General features: G+C 38.6%; 1 protein-coding gene across 1 annotated transcript in view; it reads right to left on the bottom strand.

Moving 5' to 3' along the window:
* The window catches only part of LOC133995729 (lipoxygenase homology domain-containing protein 1), a 29640-nt gene extending 19353 nt beyond the window's left edge, over positions 1 to 10287 (bottom strand). The window contains exons 1-8 of the mRNA XM_062435201.1: positions 10108 to 10287; positions 9803 to 9957; positions 9561 to 9697; positions 5513 to 5627; positions 3773 to 3853; positions 2438 to 2622; positions 738 to 836; positions 501 to 649 (exon numbers count right to left, since the gene is read on the bottom strand). Coding sequence (XP_062291185.1) covers positions 501 to 649; positions 738 to 836; positions 2438 to 2622; positions 3773 to 3853; positions 5513 to 5627; positions 9561 to 9697; positions 9803 to 9957; positions 10108 to 10287 — 1101 coding nt within the window. The remainder of the gene's footprint in view (positions 1 to 500; positions 650 to 737; positions 837 to 2437; positions 2623 to 3772; positions 3854 to 5512; positions 5628 to 9560; positions 9698 to 9802; positions 9958 to 10107) is intronic.
* Between the last annotated feature and the right edge of the window lie 9335 nt (positions 10288 to 19622).

The raw sequence follows: 19622 nt of genomic DNA, 5'->3' as shown, positions 1-19622 counted from the left end.
AACGGAGTGAGCTGATCGGAAGGGGGGCCTTAAAGAGACAGGAGCTGAAATGGCCTGTGTCAGACAGAGGCTGAACTGAGCAGCTGCATAAAGTGCCAGTATAAGATAAATATGTTTATAAATATGTTAAATAAGTTTTTGAATTGTAAATCATGTAAAGATCGTCCAGTAGAACCCCAGAAATTAAACACAGACCTTGATATGTGAATGATATGTCCTATTTAATACAGGGCATGACAGGTCGCTGTGAGTATGAAAGGGATGTGAACCATATTTTTCATGTCTCAAACCAATTTGACACCTATGGGAGATCTCAGAGTGACATGTTAGACAGTGCTCTCCACCATCATCATCGCAAGCCCAAATGAGGGAAAACCTTTTGGAAGAATGGTGCTCCGATTGCCAGTAGGACTAAATCAAATAGCAATTATGGTGTTTTGGTGGACATTTTTCCTATTGTGCATAAGCAAGAAATATGTGAATGTGTAGGAAGCACATGCCTTATCTAGAAACCATCCAGCTGATGAACCTCTGTTGTTGTGGCCGATGGTGATTTTCTTCAGCCTTCCCAAGTTTGGAGCCTCTATCGTAAACTTGTCCTCTGAGCCGCGTTCAAAGTTGTCTTTGTCACTGTCCAGTCGTTTCTCTCCTGTCAAAATACAAAACAAAGCATTTTAGTATAGGGAATGAAACACTATCACAGTGAAGATATAGCAGGTAGTCAGTATCAGTGTCACCTGTGTCGCCATTCTCTCCAAAGATATTCAGGAAGACGTCAGCATCAGTTCCACTTCCCTTCATGTCAGCAGTGAAGACACTCACTAAGTATTTATTCACTGTAAAACACGTAGAATCAGTTCATAATGAGAAGGGTGATTGACGTATATAAACAACAACACACCAGAACCAATTTACTGCCTGGACAAGTTACATAATTACTACTCATAATTACCAGATGGACTTTTCTATTGTCATTAGGCAGGCTCCTCGCTAATCCACACTGAGACGGTTTCCAGGTTAAATATTCATAACTGTGTCTGTGTGTGTGTGTGTGTGTGTGTGTGTGTGCGTGCGTGCGTGTGTTGTGTTTGTTACAGTCATATTGCCGTGACCACTCCCTCACACCACAGCCTCAGCTTCAAGACGCCCTGCTTGACTGACTGCAGGTATTGAGATGTTAGATCACATTGCAATAGAGGGCACGTGGCCTGGTTTAACTGAGGATTACACTCGGATGGAATTCCCTTACACCCTGAAACATTAGGAAGATCTGTGGGATATCAAACACCTTTGCGTGTAACTGGCCAGACACGTGGCACTGATAGAGACAAGATTGTAAAAGAGAGAAAAGGGGGTTGTCAGATATTTATGGTGCCCAGATTTAAAATACCTCTCTGCATGGTTCCATTAATTCAATGAATAATCAGATAATTTATGGTGTAAAATTAAATTGGTAAAAAAAACCCAAACAGTAGTTTACTAAAGTTATAGTCTCAAATGTGCGGTGATAGGTTAAAATGTACTGAATATGTCTCCAAAAGAAGAACCAGCATTTTTCAACAAATCCTACACTTACTTATCAAGTGTAATTAACAAAATGAGGAATATCATCACTTGAGTTTAATATCAAATTATTTGCCACTGAAATCACTGTCAAAGTCATTTTTAAAGTAATTGTTAATACTTTTATGACTGAAATGAAGAAAAAAAGGCTTAGTAATGTTTTTCTTTTTCTTCTGAGTGTGGTTGTGTGATTGACAGAGAAATCAACATGAACAGAGAGATAAAGCAAACAAACTTGCATCTTACAAGCGTAGGATAGACCATATTTGTTAGCGGCGAAAGTGAAGGAAAAACTTGATCTAGATATTTGCAGCAGAAAAGTTTTTACGCTGTTGGATGTGCTTGGGCTGACTAGCTAGTTAGCTATGTAGCATACAAACTGATGTTAACAGTGCATTTTTCCACGATGAATGTTTGTTTGGTTGCTCATTCAGAAAAGCCACGGTGCAGGAAATGACATGTTTGTAGTTCAGATTGAGACGTTAGCTAAAATGCTAACGTGGGTTGTATATAGATTGTAGCTCTTGTTTGGCAGGCTGCTCTCGCTGTTTGACCGTCTGCATAAGATGATGTTACTGAATGACATAAATATGGTTTAAAATTAAGCAATTTGATTGGCTGTATGGAGTTCCCTCTGTCTTTTGGGTACTTTTTTTCTTCTCAAAGAAAAGCAAAACACATAATTTACAGAACATATCTGTGTTCTTTTACAGAAATAAAAATAAGCATTATTATTTCAGTTGGACTATATTTTTTAAGAAAAAAAATTCCCCTAAAAGTGCAGGCATTTGGAATTTTATTCAGTTGTTATTTTTGGTGCTTTGTGAACCTTTGTTTCTGCTTTGTGTTATGCATTTGTCCTAGAGTGACCTACATTTTGGGACGTCCATGGGGTCCTTGCTGGCCAGCAGGTCCCTGACAAACAAGTTGTCACCCTCCTCCCGACTCAGCCAGTTGTTGCAGGCAAAATAGAAGCGCAGATGGGGCCGGTGCATGTCGGTCACCACCACCCTGTCCAAGAACCAGCTGGCGTTCATCCCCGTGTTGTCGTGCTCAATCCTGGGGAAATCAACATAGTGTCAGAGTGTGACATGAATTCCCCTTGCAGGTAATCATTTCTCAGCTGTGTGCATCAAATGTGCAAATCCCTTTTTTTAGTTTGTTTGTATTCTTGCAGTGATAGATAACAAAAAAACTGTGAAGAGACACAGGTGCTGTTTATCCTCAAGCATTGTGGTTCTGACACATCAGAAATATGAGGGCTGACTAAAATATGGTAGAATAGCATCCATGAATAATGCACCTGATTTACATAAAGCTGCCATATTAGCATGGAAATTCTTATTCTTCACCGCCTCTGGCTAATTCTGCTGCAGGATGATATAACTACAGTTTAATATAAGCAGAAACGTCTTCACTCTCCAGCATTACAAGCCTTGATACTGCCTGATAGTATATCTATTACTATTATTTTGGTGAATATTATTCACCAAAATCTAAAACTATTTCTCATAGATAGACTCATCTGTCAATGTTTACAACATTTTGAAGACATGAAAGTTTATTCTCTTGGACAGGACAATTCACAGTTCCACTTACTGGCTTATTATGGCGATATCAAGCATATCACACACTCTTTATCCATGGATAGTGTTCACAGTTGTAATGGAGATGGAGCTTAGTAGCATTTATGATAAGGAATGAGACTTTAAAATGCATCCTGCTGCATCATGACACTGTTTACGTCTGGTAGCTGTGATGTAACTCCTCTGCAGTAACTAAGACACTAACTCCCAACAACAGATGGGGCTTAACCTTCTCTCACTGGATGGAATCCTTTGATGGCCAGCACAGCTGGAAAATAAGTGAGAAATGTTCCTGTGTGATCCCCTTTGTAAGCTGCTGTTATCCTGTGTGAGGTATAACTACGAAGCGTAAACTGTGATGCTGTCAGTGTCCTGTAGCTGTGAAATCTCCTGCAGTCAGCAAACATGAAAGAGGCATTACGGTATACAATAAGGTCCACACTGTAAAAGGTAATAAGTAAAGTGTAATATGTGTGTGTGTGTGTGTATATATATATATATATATATATATATATATATATATATATATATATATATATATATATATATATATATATATATATATATATATATATATATATATAATAGGTTTCACAGATCTAAGTCAGCACAGTGGAGTTTACCTCAGCTTCTTCACAGGCCCCACGTTGTGTGTTTTTATACGGAAAACATCGGTCTTATTCTTCTCAAATGCAGTTCTGCTTCTGTGAATCAAGGAAATGTGGGAAATGAATTTGGGAGACATGCAGCTTAACTGAGAGCCTGTGTGTGAGAAAGACAGATACTTTATTTGATCAAGAGAGATTATAGGGGGTGAAGAGAAACAGTTCAGACAGACAACAGCAACTGAACTCTTGCACAGTAAATTACATCTCCTGACTGATCCGGCTTAGGGTACCCTGGTGGTCTCATGGCAGTGGTATAATCTGAAACCTCTTAAGGCTCAGCCACTTCAACGCTCCCTCTTCCTCCATGTCCTACTACCACTTACTGAGATGAACCAAGCCTGTGCACACAGCAGACCCCCTCTGCCAGCCACAGTGAATCAGACACCCTCTTTTCCATTAGCAGAAAATACTTGGCTTTGTTTCTGACCCACATCTCCATCTGTTCTCCACTCCCTTCAACACTTAACCCAAGGACAATGCCAAGGCTCGCACATTTAAGGCTCACAGTGCCATATACAGCAAAAAACTGCCATGAATGAAATACCGTCCAACACATATTAATACATGCCCGCATTCTCTCTTTCTGTGTAAAATCACCTGTGGGAAAAGGATGTTGAGACATTGATTAGGAAAAGCAAACCCAATGCAAACTTTGGAATTCATGCAATTTGGTTGATTTGTAATTACACTGAATTTCCAAAGAGTTGTATCTTCAATCTGCCTCGATTGTTCAATCGGGCAAATATGCTAGAATCCATAGCAACCCTCCCTTACCTGTATCATGTTGTAAAGTTTTAATAGATCATGACACAATACAGGCAGGACTTAAAATATATCGGAGTAAGGCGAAACTCCTTACTATGCAAATTCATCAACGTCCATGTATGGTACTTCAGTCACACAGCATGGAGATACTGAATACATGGCATGTTGATGCTGTCTGAAGTGGATGAATGAGACCACCACAAGGTGTGTGTAACATGGTCCAATGTAGCTTACAATAAGCTGGTAAATCCTATACGCTGCACAGGTAACCCTATCTGTCAATCAATGTGTGGAGAGATAAAGGGAGCCTGCTGCTGATAAGATCTCCTCAGAGTCATTCGATCATCCACAGAAATGACATCGTGGTCTTCTTTCATTTGCCTTTGAATGGAAAAGAAGACCGGCCATGTCTAATAGTTCCTCCTTACTCCAGATATTCTGTGTCCGACATTTTATACGACTGTATAGAAGAAAGATTCCTCAGCATAACCCAACCTCTGCTATAAACAGGATTTTAAATTTCAGATCAGGTGGATATGGTTTCGACAAACATGTTAAAGAGATTCTTCGTGTGCAGATTGAGTCTACAGGTATCAGATTAATGCTGAGCAAGAATGCTCTCTCTTACAGTGTTATATGTACAATACAACCCAACACAAAGAAAGAATCATAATCATTCTTTATCAGGTTGATTATAGAATACCTCTTTTCTGTGCTGAAAGATCAAAGAGGAATAGAAAACATAAACTTAAATTAATAACTGATATAGAAAAATATTGCTCTGTGAAATTAAACAGAATGAAATCCAATTGACTCAAAGCTACAACATTACATTTAAAGCCTGATATAAAAAGTATTTAAAGAATCAGTGCAGAGACATTAATTGAGACCTGTTTAGAGTCCAAAAGAGTCTTCCTTTTCAAAACTCACTTGCTTGCCAGGCCAACCTTGGGCGTGACGCCAAATTCTCCAAAAAGAGTAACAAAAATATTAGCATCAGTCCCGGCTCCTTTTACATCACCAGTGACAGTGACCACCTCATACACTGGAAGAGAGAGGAAAATGGAGATTAGAAAGAGACGAAAATGTGTGCCATGTCACGCAAAATCACAACAGAAATGCACATTCTCTTAATGACGAGCTGCGAATCAGAAACATCTATCACTTGATAATATCAAGAGTAAAACGTTGAACAAAAGGACAAACCCAAAGTCACATTCGCAGACAGTGTCCAATAATCTATAAACATTAGGGAGCATTATGTTTCCTTCCATGCTCAGTTGCCAGGGAATTCAATGCGGCGAATCTGCAGCGAATCTACGTCTTGGTGTAATGCACCAGCCAAGCCTCTCTCACATTTCACAAATGTGTCTCTTCGTCTGACCAAGTCACCACATTGATAGGAAGGTAAACAAGGTGAATACTCAGCAGTCTTCAAATCTGCATCAGTTTGTGTCATCATGGGCATTTGTATGTTGGGAATTTACACTTTTACTCTACAGAAGCAGTTGCTGTTTATCTGTATAGGCTAATATACTTACTGTGTCACTTTAACTTTTGTGACCATGAATCCCATGAGCTGATAATGACTCATCAAATAATTTGTGATCATCATCATCTACACAAGGAATTACTATTTTGTTAGAGAGACCTTCAAAAGTCACACCTGCTAAACAGCCTTTGTTTCTGTTACAGTAACAACATTAAATCTTCAGTAGGAGATTAGTCAGCTATTGGCTGTTGCCTGAGACTCTACAGTTTGGACTATACAATGGTAATTCTATAGTCCTGTTGCTTTACTCGTCTCTCCTGTGGTTATGTAAGATGAACTGGAAGGTATGGGACACTCACACAAGCTATGGGACTTAAGGTCAAACTGTATCTTTGTCTCCTTTTAGAGAAGCAAAGAGATGTCCAGTCTGAACAGAGGAGAACTGTTTTAATGGTAAATTGAATGGTAGACTGGGGTCTTTGTAGGCTAAGCAATGTTTTAAATAAATTATCAAAGAGTGGCAAACTAAATGTGTTCATTGTAATATTTGTATTTCAATTTAGGAATGAATTAATACATTATCACCATGATATTGACTATTATCTAGATTATTATTGATAGGTTGAGATTGGGAATGGTGGTGATAATTACTATTATAATAATAATAATATAATTGCTATTACACATGTTAAAAGGATATCGAAAATGATGGTGAATGATGAAGGTTTTCCTCAGACCCCTTTTGTAGGGGCGAGGGCTGTTCTAGAGGGTATCTGTGAGAGCAAAGAAGAGTAAGGAGGAAAGCGGAGTTCGGACTGGTAGACAAACAAACTGTAAAAAGAAGTGGTTGGGTAAGAGGAGAGAAGGAGAGAGAAAAAATCTGTCCTGACTCATCCTGGTTTCACCCTGGCGCCTCGTTGTCTCTCAGCAGCTTTTCTTTTCTTTTGTCCCCTCTTCTCTCTCTCCTCTATATCCTTACAAACAGACACATCTACACATAACACACACACATAAACACACACACCACATGTGCATCTGGTATTAAGCCATGTTTTAAAATATTTTATTTAAATTTTTCATCATGTTGCTCATGTTGTTGTTTTGGTTACTGCCTGCTTCTTTTTGTTTCTTCTGTTTAGACTGTCCCAACTGTCATGTGTTTTCATGTTAATCACTAAGCTTGCACTAAATAAAGGGATAAAGAAGGAGGGAAAAGTGGATCAGCGCAGAAGAATGCTATTAACAGAGACACAGATTGTCTACAAACATCCAGGACAGGAGGAAAGGAGAAGCAGAGATATGATAAAGAGCAATTTGATCAAAGGGACATGGAGATCTAATTAATAGTGAGCTAACCTATTAAAAGCTGATTAAGGAGAAAGAGCGACACCTGATAAAATCAGATAGAAACTGGCCTAGTAAAACTGAGCCTTGATAAAACTCCTTGGAGAGACAGAGTCAGAGGTAACAAAGGCATGTACACAGGAATGTATCACTAACACTGACAATGATACTTACTACTCATTTCATAATCAGCACTGCAGATAAAGAGCTAAAAGTATAATAAACTAACCAGCTCTTGTATGGTAGCATTGAGCAAGATGGTGTAAAAAGACTGAAATGTCACATTTTGAGCACTTTTTCTGTCAACATGATGGGGGAAAATAGATGTAGAGCTTTTAAGTCCAGATGTGTTATGTGTTTGTGTGCAATTTCCTTATTCAAAACACCTTGATCTCAGCTGAGTGCTAGACTTTCCCAGTGCTCCTTCATAGCAACTTTGTCCCCTCTGAATTACGTTGATAGGCTACCAACTGGTTTCGCCAAATAAGTTCAGGAAGAAAGAGCTTTGATACCGGAGACTGGAGTTTATTCCCCATGAGTGGTTAGGTTTAGGCAACCAAAACACTTTGGTTATGGTTAAGGAAAAATTGTGGTTTCAGTTTGGCATTACAGTAAACATGTCCTGTCCTGTGCTTTAAGTAACAGTCACATTTTTAAATATTTAACCAAGAACAGGATCTTTCCAGAGTCTTAACAAAGTGCTGTTAGTGACTACAGACAAACATAAAATCACATCAGGTTTTAGTTGTTTCACGCAGATATTAAAAAAAAAAAAAAAAAGAAAGAAAAAAAGAGTTGTTCATGTGCATCTGCAGTAATTGATGTAAAATACTGAATCAGTGCTGGCTTCACACAGTGCAACTTTTATGCATTTAGATTTTAGATTTAATGTGTATTTTTAAAATGATGATCCAAACTAACTGATTATTTTCACTGGATGATAGTCTAATTCAGCTCCACACAGCTGAGGAGCACATAATTAATGTTACATTTTACACCCATTATCAGTAGTTAAGAGTTTATATCTTTTCTGTTCTGTATTGTCACATATATCAGTAGTTGTTAAGGTTTTTATTGTCCAGGTTGTTTAAGGATAAGGCTGGAAATATTTTTCTTAATGTAAACAAATCTCATGTGCAGAGTCAAACCAACAATGAATGTATTCTTCTTACATGTATTGTGTGTGCATCCAAAGCCTGATATATCTTATTCCTCTGTGCTGTTAGATCTCTGTTGTCCAAAATCAATTAAAAAACTCATCAGTGAGCCACACTGTTGCACTGGGTGTTGCACATGTTCTTTGGCTCTGAAGCATTTGGACATGTTAGATTGTTTTGAGACGGCTCCAAAGAATAATAACAGTGATCATGTTTTCAGTCTCAGGGGAGTAGTTCTGTGGAAGAAAGATTTGGCACTGAGCATGTGCAGTTTACAGACCGTTGTTAGCTTATTGTGCTACATATCACAGCCTCTTCACTTTGTTACTTAATTTCTTTGAGACATTTACCTAATCAAAGGTTGTGATATGTAGCACAACAAGCTAGAGAACCGCTGTAAATGGAGCAATATCTGTCTACACAGAAATACTCTCAGGAGACTGAAAACATTATCATCTTTAGAGCCTTTTCTAAATAGATTAACATGTTCATATTCCTCAGGGATGACAGAAGGGTAATGGTGTGGTTCAATGTCTTCACAGTTTTTGGACAACAGAGTTGTATGGCAAATATATCTGGCTTTGAATATACACACTATATTTGTAAGTCAAGTCAATTCACTGTTGGTATGGTTCTATCCTAGCTCCCTTGTTTGGGAACCTCTGTTCTGCTACCTCCTCTGGCTCCCGGCTGTGCTTCTAACCACTGCAACTGGGACAGCACCCAGCACCTGTCTGCCCCGGAGCCTCTGTTTGGCTCCATTCATGTGGAACATAACTGAGCTTTCACCCAAGAACAATCACAGAGGGATTCCCTGGGTGCTTCTGCTGAGAGCTAAAGGGCACCAGAGGAAACCTGTATACAAGATTTGGCTGGATGGTACACTCCAACAGGTAGGTACATACTGTATGTCAGATAGCTGACACTTACCTTATGTTGCATCATGTGAGGCTTCCCTGTGGGCTCTACAATGATAAATCCTTACCTTTCTTTTTGTAGTACTCATCCTCATATCCATCTGATGAGTCTGTGTGGTAGTTAAACAGCTCGTTCTGGTAGATCACAGCATAGTCCACCTGTTTAGCTTTGGATTTTTTCCCCTTTTTCTTTTTATCTTCATCACTGTCAGCAGATCCCTTCTTTGCCTTCTTCTTTTTCTTTTTCTTTGAGTCCTCCTCCTCTTCCTGCTCCTCCATCAAGGGCTCCTCATCATCATCATTGTGAGACTGCTTCTTCTTCTTCTTGCCGTCTTTAGACTTCTTGTCTTTGGAGCTCATCTCCTCGCCCCCCTCTGGATTCTCTGTGGAGGATTTCTTCTTCTTTTTCTTCTTTTCCTCCTTTGTTCCCTCAGTCACTTCCTCTTTGAGTTTCCCTGATTTTTCCTTTTTGGAATTGGTGATGGGGTCATTATTGTTCTGCTCGCCGTCTCCATCTTCATTTTCAATCACAGCACCACCATCAGCATCCTCCTCTGGTTTCTTTTTCTTCTTTTTCTCTTTTACCTTTTCTCCCTCTTTTTTCTTCTCTGAGACCTCCTGATTCTCTGAGCTCTTCACACTCTTGTTTTTCTTCCGACCTTTCTCTCCTTTTGTGGCGTCCTCACAGGTCACTTTGTTGCTCCTCTCCTTTACTTTTGGCTCTGTTTCCTCCACTTCGTCATCAACCTCTTCGGTTTCTTCTGAAGCTGTGGAGTTTTTCTGTTTTGACGGCATCTTTTATTCATTTACTTCCCTGGCCTTTAGTTTCGTAAGTGCTGCCTTGAGTTTCTAATGTAAGACAATTCATTTGACCCTTGGCTGCAGAGAGGTTCTGGGATCGTGGGGTTCAGAGCCACCTGGGTGTGTGCAGCTGCAGACACAGACTCAGGACAGGCAGAGGGAGTGATGGCTGCCTGGACATCTCCTACCTGGGTAGTATGGCCATACGACTAACACACACTACTCATGAAAAATTACTGTCACCTCAGCACTCATGTGACCCACGGGAGAAAGCCCTGTGAAAAAGGAGCCTTGCACAGAGAACTTATCCTCTCTGCCACGGCACTCTCCATTATTCATGGTGTCAGGATCGCTTTACGGGCCGGGGGTGTCTCGCTTTTATCTGTACTCTCACGCACACAGACAAATAGACAGACACACACAAATAAACACACAAACACACACAGACAATTACTCCTCTTTGTTTATTATGATAAAACAAAAGAGATTTGCGTATAAATCACATTTATGACTCCTGAAATCTTGACAAGTCCAGATCTGCAACATATCCCCTGTATGTTAAGATTTACCATAAATGAGTAAATGTCCATGTAGCACTGATTTATTTCTTTCATTGCAGATTTCATCCAACTTAAAGGAATAGCTCTCCATTTGAGAAATGGGCTTATTTGCTGTCTTGCTGAGAGTTAGATGAGAAAATTGACCTCTCTTATATATGTACAAAACTAAATATGAAGGTAGCATCAGCAGTTAAAGACTGTTAGCTTAAAGACTGGAAGCAGAGGGAAACAGCTTGGACAGCTCTTCACATTTCTTAGACAGATGAGAGAGATATCATGCAATAATGGACTGGAGAAGTAACAATATTTAAATTAAGTTGCACTCTATAAATTGAGTATTTAGTAGACGGTTCTTTTAAAGCTCAAACTGACCACCATAGAATTAGCATTCATTATTACATTATTATTACAGTATTGTGGAGAATAATTATATTAATTAAATGTAAATATGTTTGACACATTTTCATCTGAAGTACCTGTTTGAATAATAAAGTCTCAGATAGCGGTAGTAAATTTATAGTGCTCAGTTCAAAATTGACAGATAAACTGATGTATGAGTATGTACTAGCAGATAAAAGGTTGAAAATGAGTGTGTTATTGTACTGGTTTGAGAACTGTATAATAATAATCATAATAAACAAGGAAAGATGGGCAAAGTTATCATCATGACCTCTAGGTTTTCACTCAAGGTTAATTTAAATTGAAGCCCTTCAGTACTGCTTAAAACTACTCACCGAAGTAATTAGTACAAATCAGACCTTTCATGTCTTTCACATTTTCATTATAATGGTGATTTCAGACAGCTTAAATGTAGGACTAGTCAAGGTGCCAAATAGAAATATACAATAAATGTTTCCCTCATCCCATCATTTTCAGCAAAAAATGTATTGAAATTATAAGTAATTTATCAAATAATAACAATTTAATAATGATATGGGAAAGAACTGCTGAAGAACCAAGCAAAGTTAGATTAAATTCATGAGAACAATGTTGAGTTAACCTTTTTTGCTTTGCATAATTTCATCTAGTACACTAGCTAATTTAAATTTAATATCAACATTAAAAATGAAGAAAGACAACAGAATATTTTTTGCATGAAATGCAGATTTGTGGTTCATAATAGCAGAAATTCCTCTATTTATGTTCCACTTTGAACAGACTGGCATGCACATCTGCACCTGGCTATGAGCCAAATCATTCCATTAGCCTTATTACTGCCACCTGACACCCGATAATGCAGGCATCAAGGGCAGAGTTTGGTCATATTGATCTTTCAACATCAGATTACACAACCCACAGATGACAGCAGAGAGTCAAACCTCATTTAACCCAGGGGAATCGAGGAATCATTCCACTAAAATAAAAATCATTCAAACTTCCATATAAGACCTTATGTGTATATATGTAATATCATATATTATAAATTGACTTATCTGGTTTCTGTCCATGCGATCCTCTCTTAATGTCCTGCAGAACTATCATTAACAGGTGCATATTTTAATACCTTTCCCCTGTGTTAAAACAAAGTATAAAGTACTGTATGTTAATAATGAGGATAAGGCCACGAATATCACTTCTAGCCAAGACAGGCAGGCGCACCAAAGTTGCATACAAATCAGGCAATATTTTGGAGTTTCGAAGGCACGCACAAGAAACAGATCCACATCTTTCATCTTTCCATCATCACTTGGCAACATTTTACATTGTAAGGTCCAGGTGAAGAAAATGTTTTCTTTTTTATTATTATTATTACCAGACGAGACATTTCAGCTGTAGTATGGAAACAATTCTGACATACTGAGACCTGATGTGATAATCAGGTAAAATCTGAAGTCCTCATTTTGTCTTAAGTTTACAGCTCTGCTCTTTTTTCGCTTAATTCAACATCTTGTTATCATCATTTTCTGAACATGCTTTCATATGTTCTGCAAATATAAATAATATTTAGTATAACATTGCCTTGTGGCATGTTGGATAATATTTATAATAACATTTTCATTTTTTTTTGCAAATAAAAGACTTCTAACATGCATATACTGTTTATAAACTAGATTTACTTATGGGCGCCAACAGGAGTTGTTTTTGTGGACAAATGCGTTTGTATACACTTATATCTGCTTACCAGTACATTATAGTGTGTTATAATCCATTTATAAGCTGTATATAGGAGGGGACTTAAAGTTATAATTACGAGATCAGGATCTCGTAATTATGAAAAAAGATTTCGTAATTATGAGATCCTGATCAGAGATAAGATAAGATAAAGAAAAAGGAAACGTCTGTAAATCCTCTCTCAGTGGCAATGATGGCGCTATCGCAGTTAATCTGCTATTACTACCTTCTTGGTTTGAGACACTGGGAAATACTGATGTTTCTTAAAAATGAGGATGGTATTAATATTAGTATGCCAACACTGCGCATGCTAGCTTAATAACAACAATAACAACAACTTAATCATGCATGTCAGCCATGTCAGCTTTTCTGTTGCCAAGGTAACGATGTCACATGGCAATTGCATCAGCCGATTGATTTTCACATCAACTCCTACAATGCATCATTCATTAGGTTAATAAGTTGCAACTTGCATTGAAGAACCATGCGGGTTATGGACATGACTTGCATGTATCAGTAGGCTTAGAGTGCGTGAGAGTATCCGTGCCGGTGTGTATATGTGTGTGTGCGCAGTCCGGCTTTGTGTGTCGTTGTGTGTTATCAGTGCTCTTAATATCGATATTCTTATAATGTGCTGCGAGTTGTCGATTGAAGTGTTCAAGTGATAAAAAAACATGTCTGCCTAAAGCATAAAACGTATGTGCAGTTGTGTTCTGTTTCATCCAAATGTTTTGTTTGACAGCCTCCAGTCAAACTGATGCGTCTAAACCAGGCGGGGAGTTCCGGTCCTCTGAAATGAGGCCAACGAGGAAGTAACTTAAAACTGCATTCTATCATAAGGCCACCAGGGGGCGACCGTTTTGGTGTCAAAAGGACTTCCGTCTCTATACAAGTCAATGGAGAATTCACCAACTTCTCACTTGATTTCTAACCTCAGTAAACGTTTTCAAAATGTGTTTATGGTCTCAATCGCTAGTTTAAAATCCTTCTTCAATGCAGTATGATGTTCATTTGTGAAATTTTGGCCTACCTGATTTTATATTTGACGATAAAGCAGGGTATGCATTAGGGCGTGGCTACGTCGTCATTGACAGGTTGATTGATTCACAGTTTCAGGAGCGCGGACAGATAGACTGCAGGAAATAGCCGTGAATTTGTTTCACACCGACAGTTTTCTCCGGAGTTTTGTGGTTATAGTTAGTCGTAACAGCTAACTTGGTTAGCATCACCAGGTTGCCAGTGTAGACTGTGGTAGATCCAGCCCTCGCAACCTGCCCCGCTCCGTCCACTTGCTCTTCCTGATGCCCATATAAGTAGAATCCGTGTTTTTAATTTTCCCGGCACACACCTGAAATTTTCAAGATGGCGCTGCTCAGATCCGAAACTATTGGCTTCCGAGCAGCAGTCCACAAACTAATGGGTGACGTCACGGATGTAACGTCCATTTCTTATATACAGTCTATGGTCTAAACATATGCCAAACTCGTATAAGATGCACACAGAAGCACGCAGTGAACGTATAAAAAAGTTTTCAGCCTGTAATTCGTTAATTGGTGTTGCATTAATAGAAGGTGCATTCTGAGTGAAGCAGTGGCCAATGTGGCAACTTTCCTCATCTCATAATTACGAGATCTTTTCTCATAATTACGAGATAAGGTGTCTAATTTTTTTTTATCCAGTGAATGCAATGCGCTTCAGTAATTTCATATACCTCGGAACTTTCATGAATTAGAATCTTTGCCACATCGTCAGTTCAACTTTGTGAGTGCAGAGACCAGTTTCTGATCGGCTTATCTCAAAGAGTTTTAGACAAACAGTTTGGAAAGTTGGAGTTGGAGTTTCACGCAACAGGATTCCTGTCATAAAATGGCTGCAAAATCTAGCTCTTTTGTCGCTTCTATCATGAACCCATAATAATGACAAGAGGACGATCTGTGAAGGAAGATTTGCTATGAAAAGGTCCTATTCAGAAATGTCACAGGACAGCCACATAACTGCAGAGCTCTCTTCTCCTGAAAGGAAGAAGATCAAACTCTGCAAACGAAGACTTGCCAAGAAAAGGCCCTACTCTGACGTTTCTCAGGACAGCCATAGAGACCCAGAGATGTCCTCCCCGGAAAGAAAGTGGAGGAGGATAACTGCCGACACAGAGGACAAAGTCAAAGAACGACCAAGCACCACTAAAGAGGCCTCCAGCACTGTGAACAAGGTTGTCTTCCATCAGAATAGAGGTATCCTCAAATGGCACCAGACACTCTACGCTGACGGAAATGGTGTCAAAGATGTGGATCATTGGCGACAGTTATGTTCGTCGAGGGGAGGAAGCGGTGCGTGAGGAGTTCGACAAGAATTTCAGAGTTAATGCCAAAGTTCAGTGGTTTGGCAAAGCAGGAATGCGTTGGAGTGGTGTCCTTCCCCGTTTTTATTACGAGTTGAGCAAACAGAGTCCCCCTGACATTCTTTTGGTCCATGCCGGTGGCAATGACCTCGGACTGATGTCCCCTAAGCAACTTGCATTTCTAATGCAGAAGGATTTGCAGCAGCTGCGGGCAGAGTTTCCCTCAATGCAGATAGCGTTTTCCAGCATCAGTGAGCGGCGGGTGTGGAGAAGTCAAGTCAAGATTAACAATAACAGGCAGTCTGTCAACAGATTCACGAGGAGGAATTTTCAAGACCTCAGAGGCGAATTCATTGAACATCCATTGCTCAAGTTTTATGACAAGAACATCTTTCTGCCAGACGGACTGCACCTAACCAAAGCTGGAAACCAAGCTTTTTTGATCAGCCTCCACAACACGTTGCAGAAGATTCTTCAAAAGTCTTCTTCCGAGCGGCGTGTTTGACTGCCCTGCAGCTCTGCTGACTGGCCCGCTGCCTTGGATCCACAGGTCATTCTGAATTGTATATAATTGTGACTGAAAATGTGATTGTTGTCTGTATTTGTGTCAGTCAAATAAATGTAAATGTTGAAAAGTTATAAAAATGGATTCTGTATAATACCCGTAGGGACAATAAGTTCATAATTGGCAGTAGTGTTCAAAATATTCACATTATTTAACATCTCTTTGGGCCAATCTGTCATTTCACTTTAGCTCAATATATACATTGCATAAATCAACCTCTCAAATGAAGAAATTTTACATTGTCAAATATTCTACATAACATCACTGTGTAAGCAGAATCTTCCAAAACTGAGTTCTGAGATACATATTGGTTTTCAGATTTTTATTTTTATTTTTAACTTCTTCCTCTGATATTTGATTTTTGACATAATCATTAATACATTTATATATCATTTATTGAAATTAAACCATGTGAGACATTCAGAGGGGAAATGTCATTTTTGGTGGAGCTGCTAACAAATCATAGACATAACAAAGGGACTGGAAACCACTGGTTTAATCTTACGTAGTGTGTTTTATGTTGATCTTAAACTCTCTATATTACTCATTGTTTAAAATATTAATCTGAAAAGTAACTAAAGCTTTCAATAATGTAATGAGTTAAAAAGTACAATGTAGTGTGGCAGAAGTATGAAGTAGTAGAAAATGAAATTACAAAGGTATACAGTAGTACATCAAAATTGTTCACAATATTTTTCACAACTGAATTACATGTGATTAAATAGTTTAATGAATATACTTCCAATGCCTTCAATAATCTTAATAAGCTACAAATGTTCAGCTACTAGCTTAGCTTTTAACTCTTTACTTTGCACCCATCTATTTGAACTAAGTAGGTATTTGGACTGTTATCAGTCACTGTGTATTTCAACCATTTGTCCATTTAGCTATTATTTTTACTCTTAGCAAACTTCTTTAAACCCTTTTGGATTCATCCATCACAACAATTTATCCCCAACTTTTAGATAATTGTACAAATGAAGCAACAGTTCATGCAGGACACAGAAGTCATACACCCCAGCTGTAATCAGCTGACAGCCACTGATTGAATCAGCACACCTTATCAGTCACACACCAATCACAACCATTCTCACCACAAGGCGGTCCCTTTAAATATTACTCCCATCTACACTGTTGTAGCTTAACCATTGCTCACACTGCTGCTGTCAAAGCTTGCCTCCACCTTTCTGGTTCAGGGTCCCATCATGGCTCTAGGGTCAATCTGCAATTCATGTCTTTCTTTCGGCCCACTCCAAGGGGGTCTTGCATTGCGCTCCCTGTTTTCAGTTCAGCAAGCTGCTGGCTAATCCAGGGAGCATCTTAAACTGCGTTCATATGGAGTTTATTCCCTATCTTAATTCAAGAGCATATTAAATGGATTTGAGAGCAGTATTTATTGATTTCATGCTCAGATTTTGTGATATTTACTCTCAAAACTCTGCTCTCGCGCTCAAATTTGCTGTGGACATGCTCGCACTGTGTCCTCGCACTCGGTTACAACGCTGCTCGCGCAGATTTTACTGCGCTCACACTCGAGGTCTTCCTCTCCCGCTCAGGGAGTTTGTGCTTGCGGATCTCTGCCCTGCTCTCGGATCAAAACTGTAAACGGGTGCGTTCACTGCTCTTCAAGGAGCGTCACATACGGGCGGGCACTCTTTCAACCGGGTTTATCCACTCCTGACCTCCGGTGCTGTAATAAATGTGGTTTCTTTCATTTTTTTGATCACTGTTGGAATAAAATATCATTTAATAAATATTATTATTATAATACAATATAGCTATTTTAATGAACATCACGGACGCTTGTGTATTTATTAAATTATATTTTATTCCAACAGTGGTCAAAAAATAATCATTAATAATACTATTATTATTATACAATATAGCTATTTTAATGAAAATCGCGGACGCTTGTGTATTTATTAAATTATATTTTATTCCAACAGTGGTCAAAAAATAATCATTAATAATACTATTATTATTATACAATATAGCTATTTTAATGAACATCGCGGACGCTTGTGTATTTATTAAATTATATTTTATTCCAACAGTGGTCAAAAAATAATATCATTAATAATAATATTATTAATAATGATATTAATAAATATTATTATTATTATTCCAACAGTGGTCAAAAAAATGAAAGAAACCACATTTATTACAGCACCGGAGGTCAGGAGTGGATAAACCCGGTTGAAAGAGTGCCCGCCCGTATGCGACGCTCCTCGAAGAGCAGCGAACGCACCCGTTTACAGTTTTGATCCGATCCGATAGGGAATAAACTCCATACGTTCACACCAAAAGCGTCTGACGTGAAAAAATTGCTTGAGATATTTAGAGTGGAGCCTACAACGCCAAGTAAAACTGTATTACCATTTGTTACAATAAATGGTTAGAGCTACCCTTACCTACCCACTTTTTTTTGTTAAGGTAAAAATGCTGTTAATAAGGTAATGGCACTCTAAAATCTTAGAGAGATCCACCAGGCACAGAAACAAAACATTATTCCACTCATAATATTCAGTGAAAACTCTCACCAATCATATCATTCGGTCCGAATGATATGATTGTCTGTTTTCCCCCTCCGCATCATGTAATTGTGCGCGCACCCCTACCCGGAAGAGAGTCTGTTGTGGGTCCACAACATTATAATACATCCATGATACACGGAGATAGCCGTAAACAGCCAGTAGCAACTGACAATGACCGACAAAAATGGGCCACTTCCAGCTGCTCCCACGGGGAAAAAGAAAAGTATATTAGAAAAAGCCACCACTAAAAAAAAAGAGCTTGATGCAACAAGAGCTAAAACAAGAATCAACATCGGCTCTGCTTTCGAGCGATGGAGGAGTTTCTGCTTGAAAGGTATTTTTATTTTGCATAATCTAACATACAACATCTGTAGCAGCTCTTCTGTACTTTATAGACTACTGTATACTGGTTGAAGTGGCAATATGGACAGGAGACTCCCATTAAAGAGTCAGGGACAGGAGGTTTTCATTTATTGAACATTTAATTATAATTCTTCATCAGCAGATGTTACAGGTGATGGTATAGATGATTGGTGGTGGATGATGTGAGGATATGTTGTTGCTATTTATGGCACTAATAACAGAAAACCGTAATAAACATTATAGAAATGCGCTAGCATAATGCTAACGAGTGCTATAACTGCCGTTTAAATGCTACAAATGCCGTGAGATTGACATAAATCAATAAACAGGTTATAGTCAAACAAACAATCAGTGAAACATCAATTGACATAACTTATCATTTAAGGACACACATTAGGGAAAATAAAGTTAGCCGGCTTCATAGCGTGTCACACAATAACTGGGCAGGGAGTAAACCATGGCAACAACAAATTTAGGTTCCGCCTTCAGTCTTTCTAACAACATCATATGTGATAACGTTACGTTTGACTGTATTTGTTGTAACATTACAGTTACCGGATCACGTTTAGCATATTGCTAACGGACCTAAGTTACCTCTAGATAATGACCTAGTGTTGGGTAACCTGTGCGTAAATAACGCCAGATCTCTCGTGATTGGCACTTTTTCCATGTTTGGTCAAATTTACAGTTTATCAGAATTTAAACAACCCGTCCACTCACGTTACTTTGTGTGTGTGCATCAGTGTTGTTTTTGACAACCATCTTAGATTTAGTCTTAGTCTTTTGGACTAAAATGCTTATTAGTTTTAGTCACATTTTAGTCACTTCTATATGTGATAGTTTTAGTCCAGTTTTAG

This window comes from Scomber scombrus, chromosome 15, assembly GCF_963691925.1.
Source record: "Scomber scombrus chromosome 15, fScoSco1.1, whole genome shotgun sequence".
NCBI lineage: Eukaryota > Metazoa > Chordata > Actinopteri > Scombriformes > Scombridae > Scomber > Scomber scombrus.
This window is presented reverse-complemented; position numbering and strand designations above follow the sequence as displayed.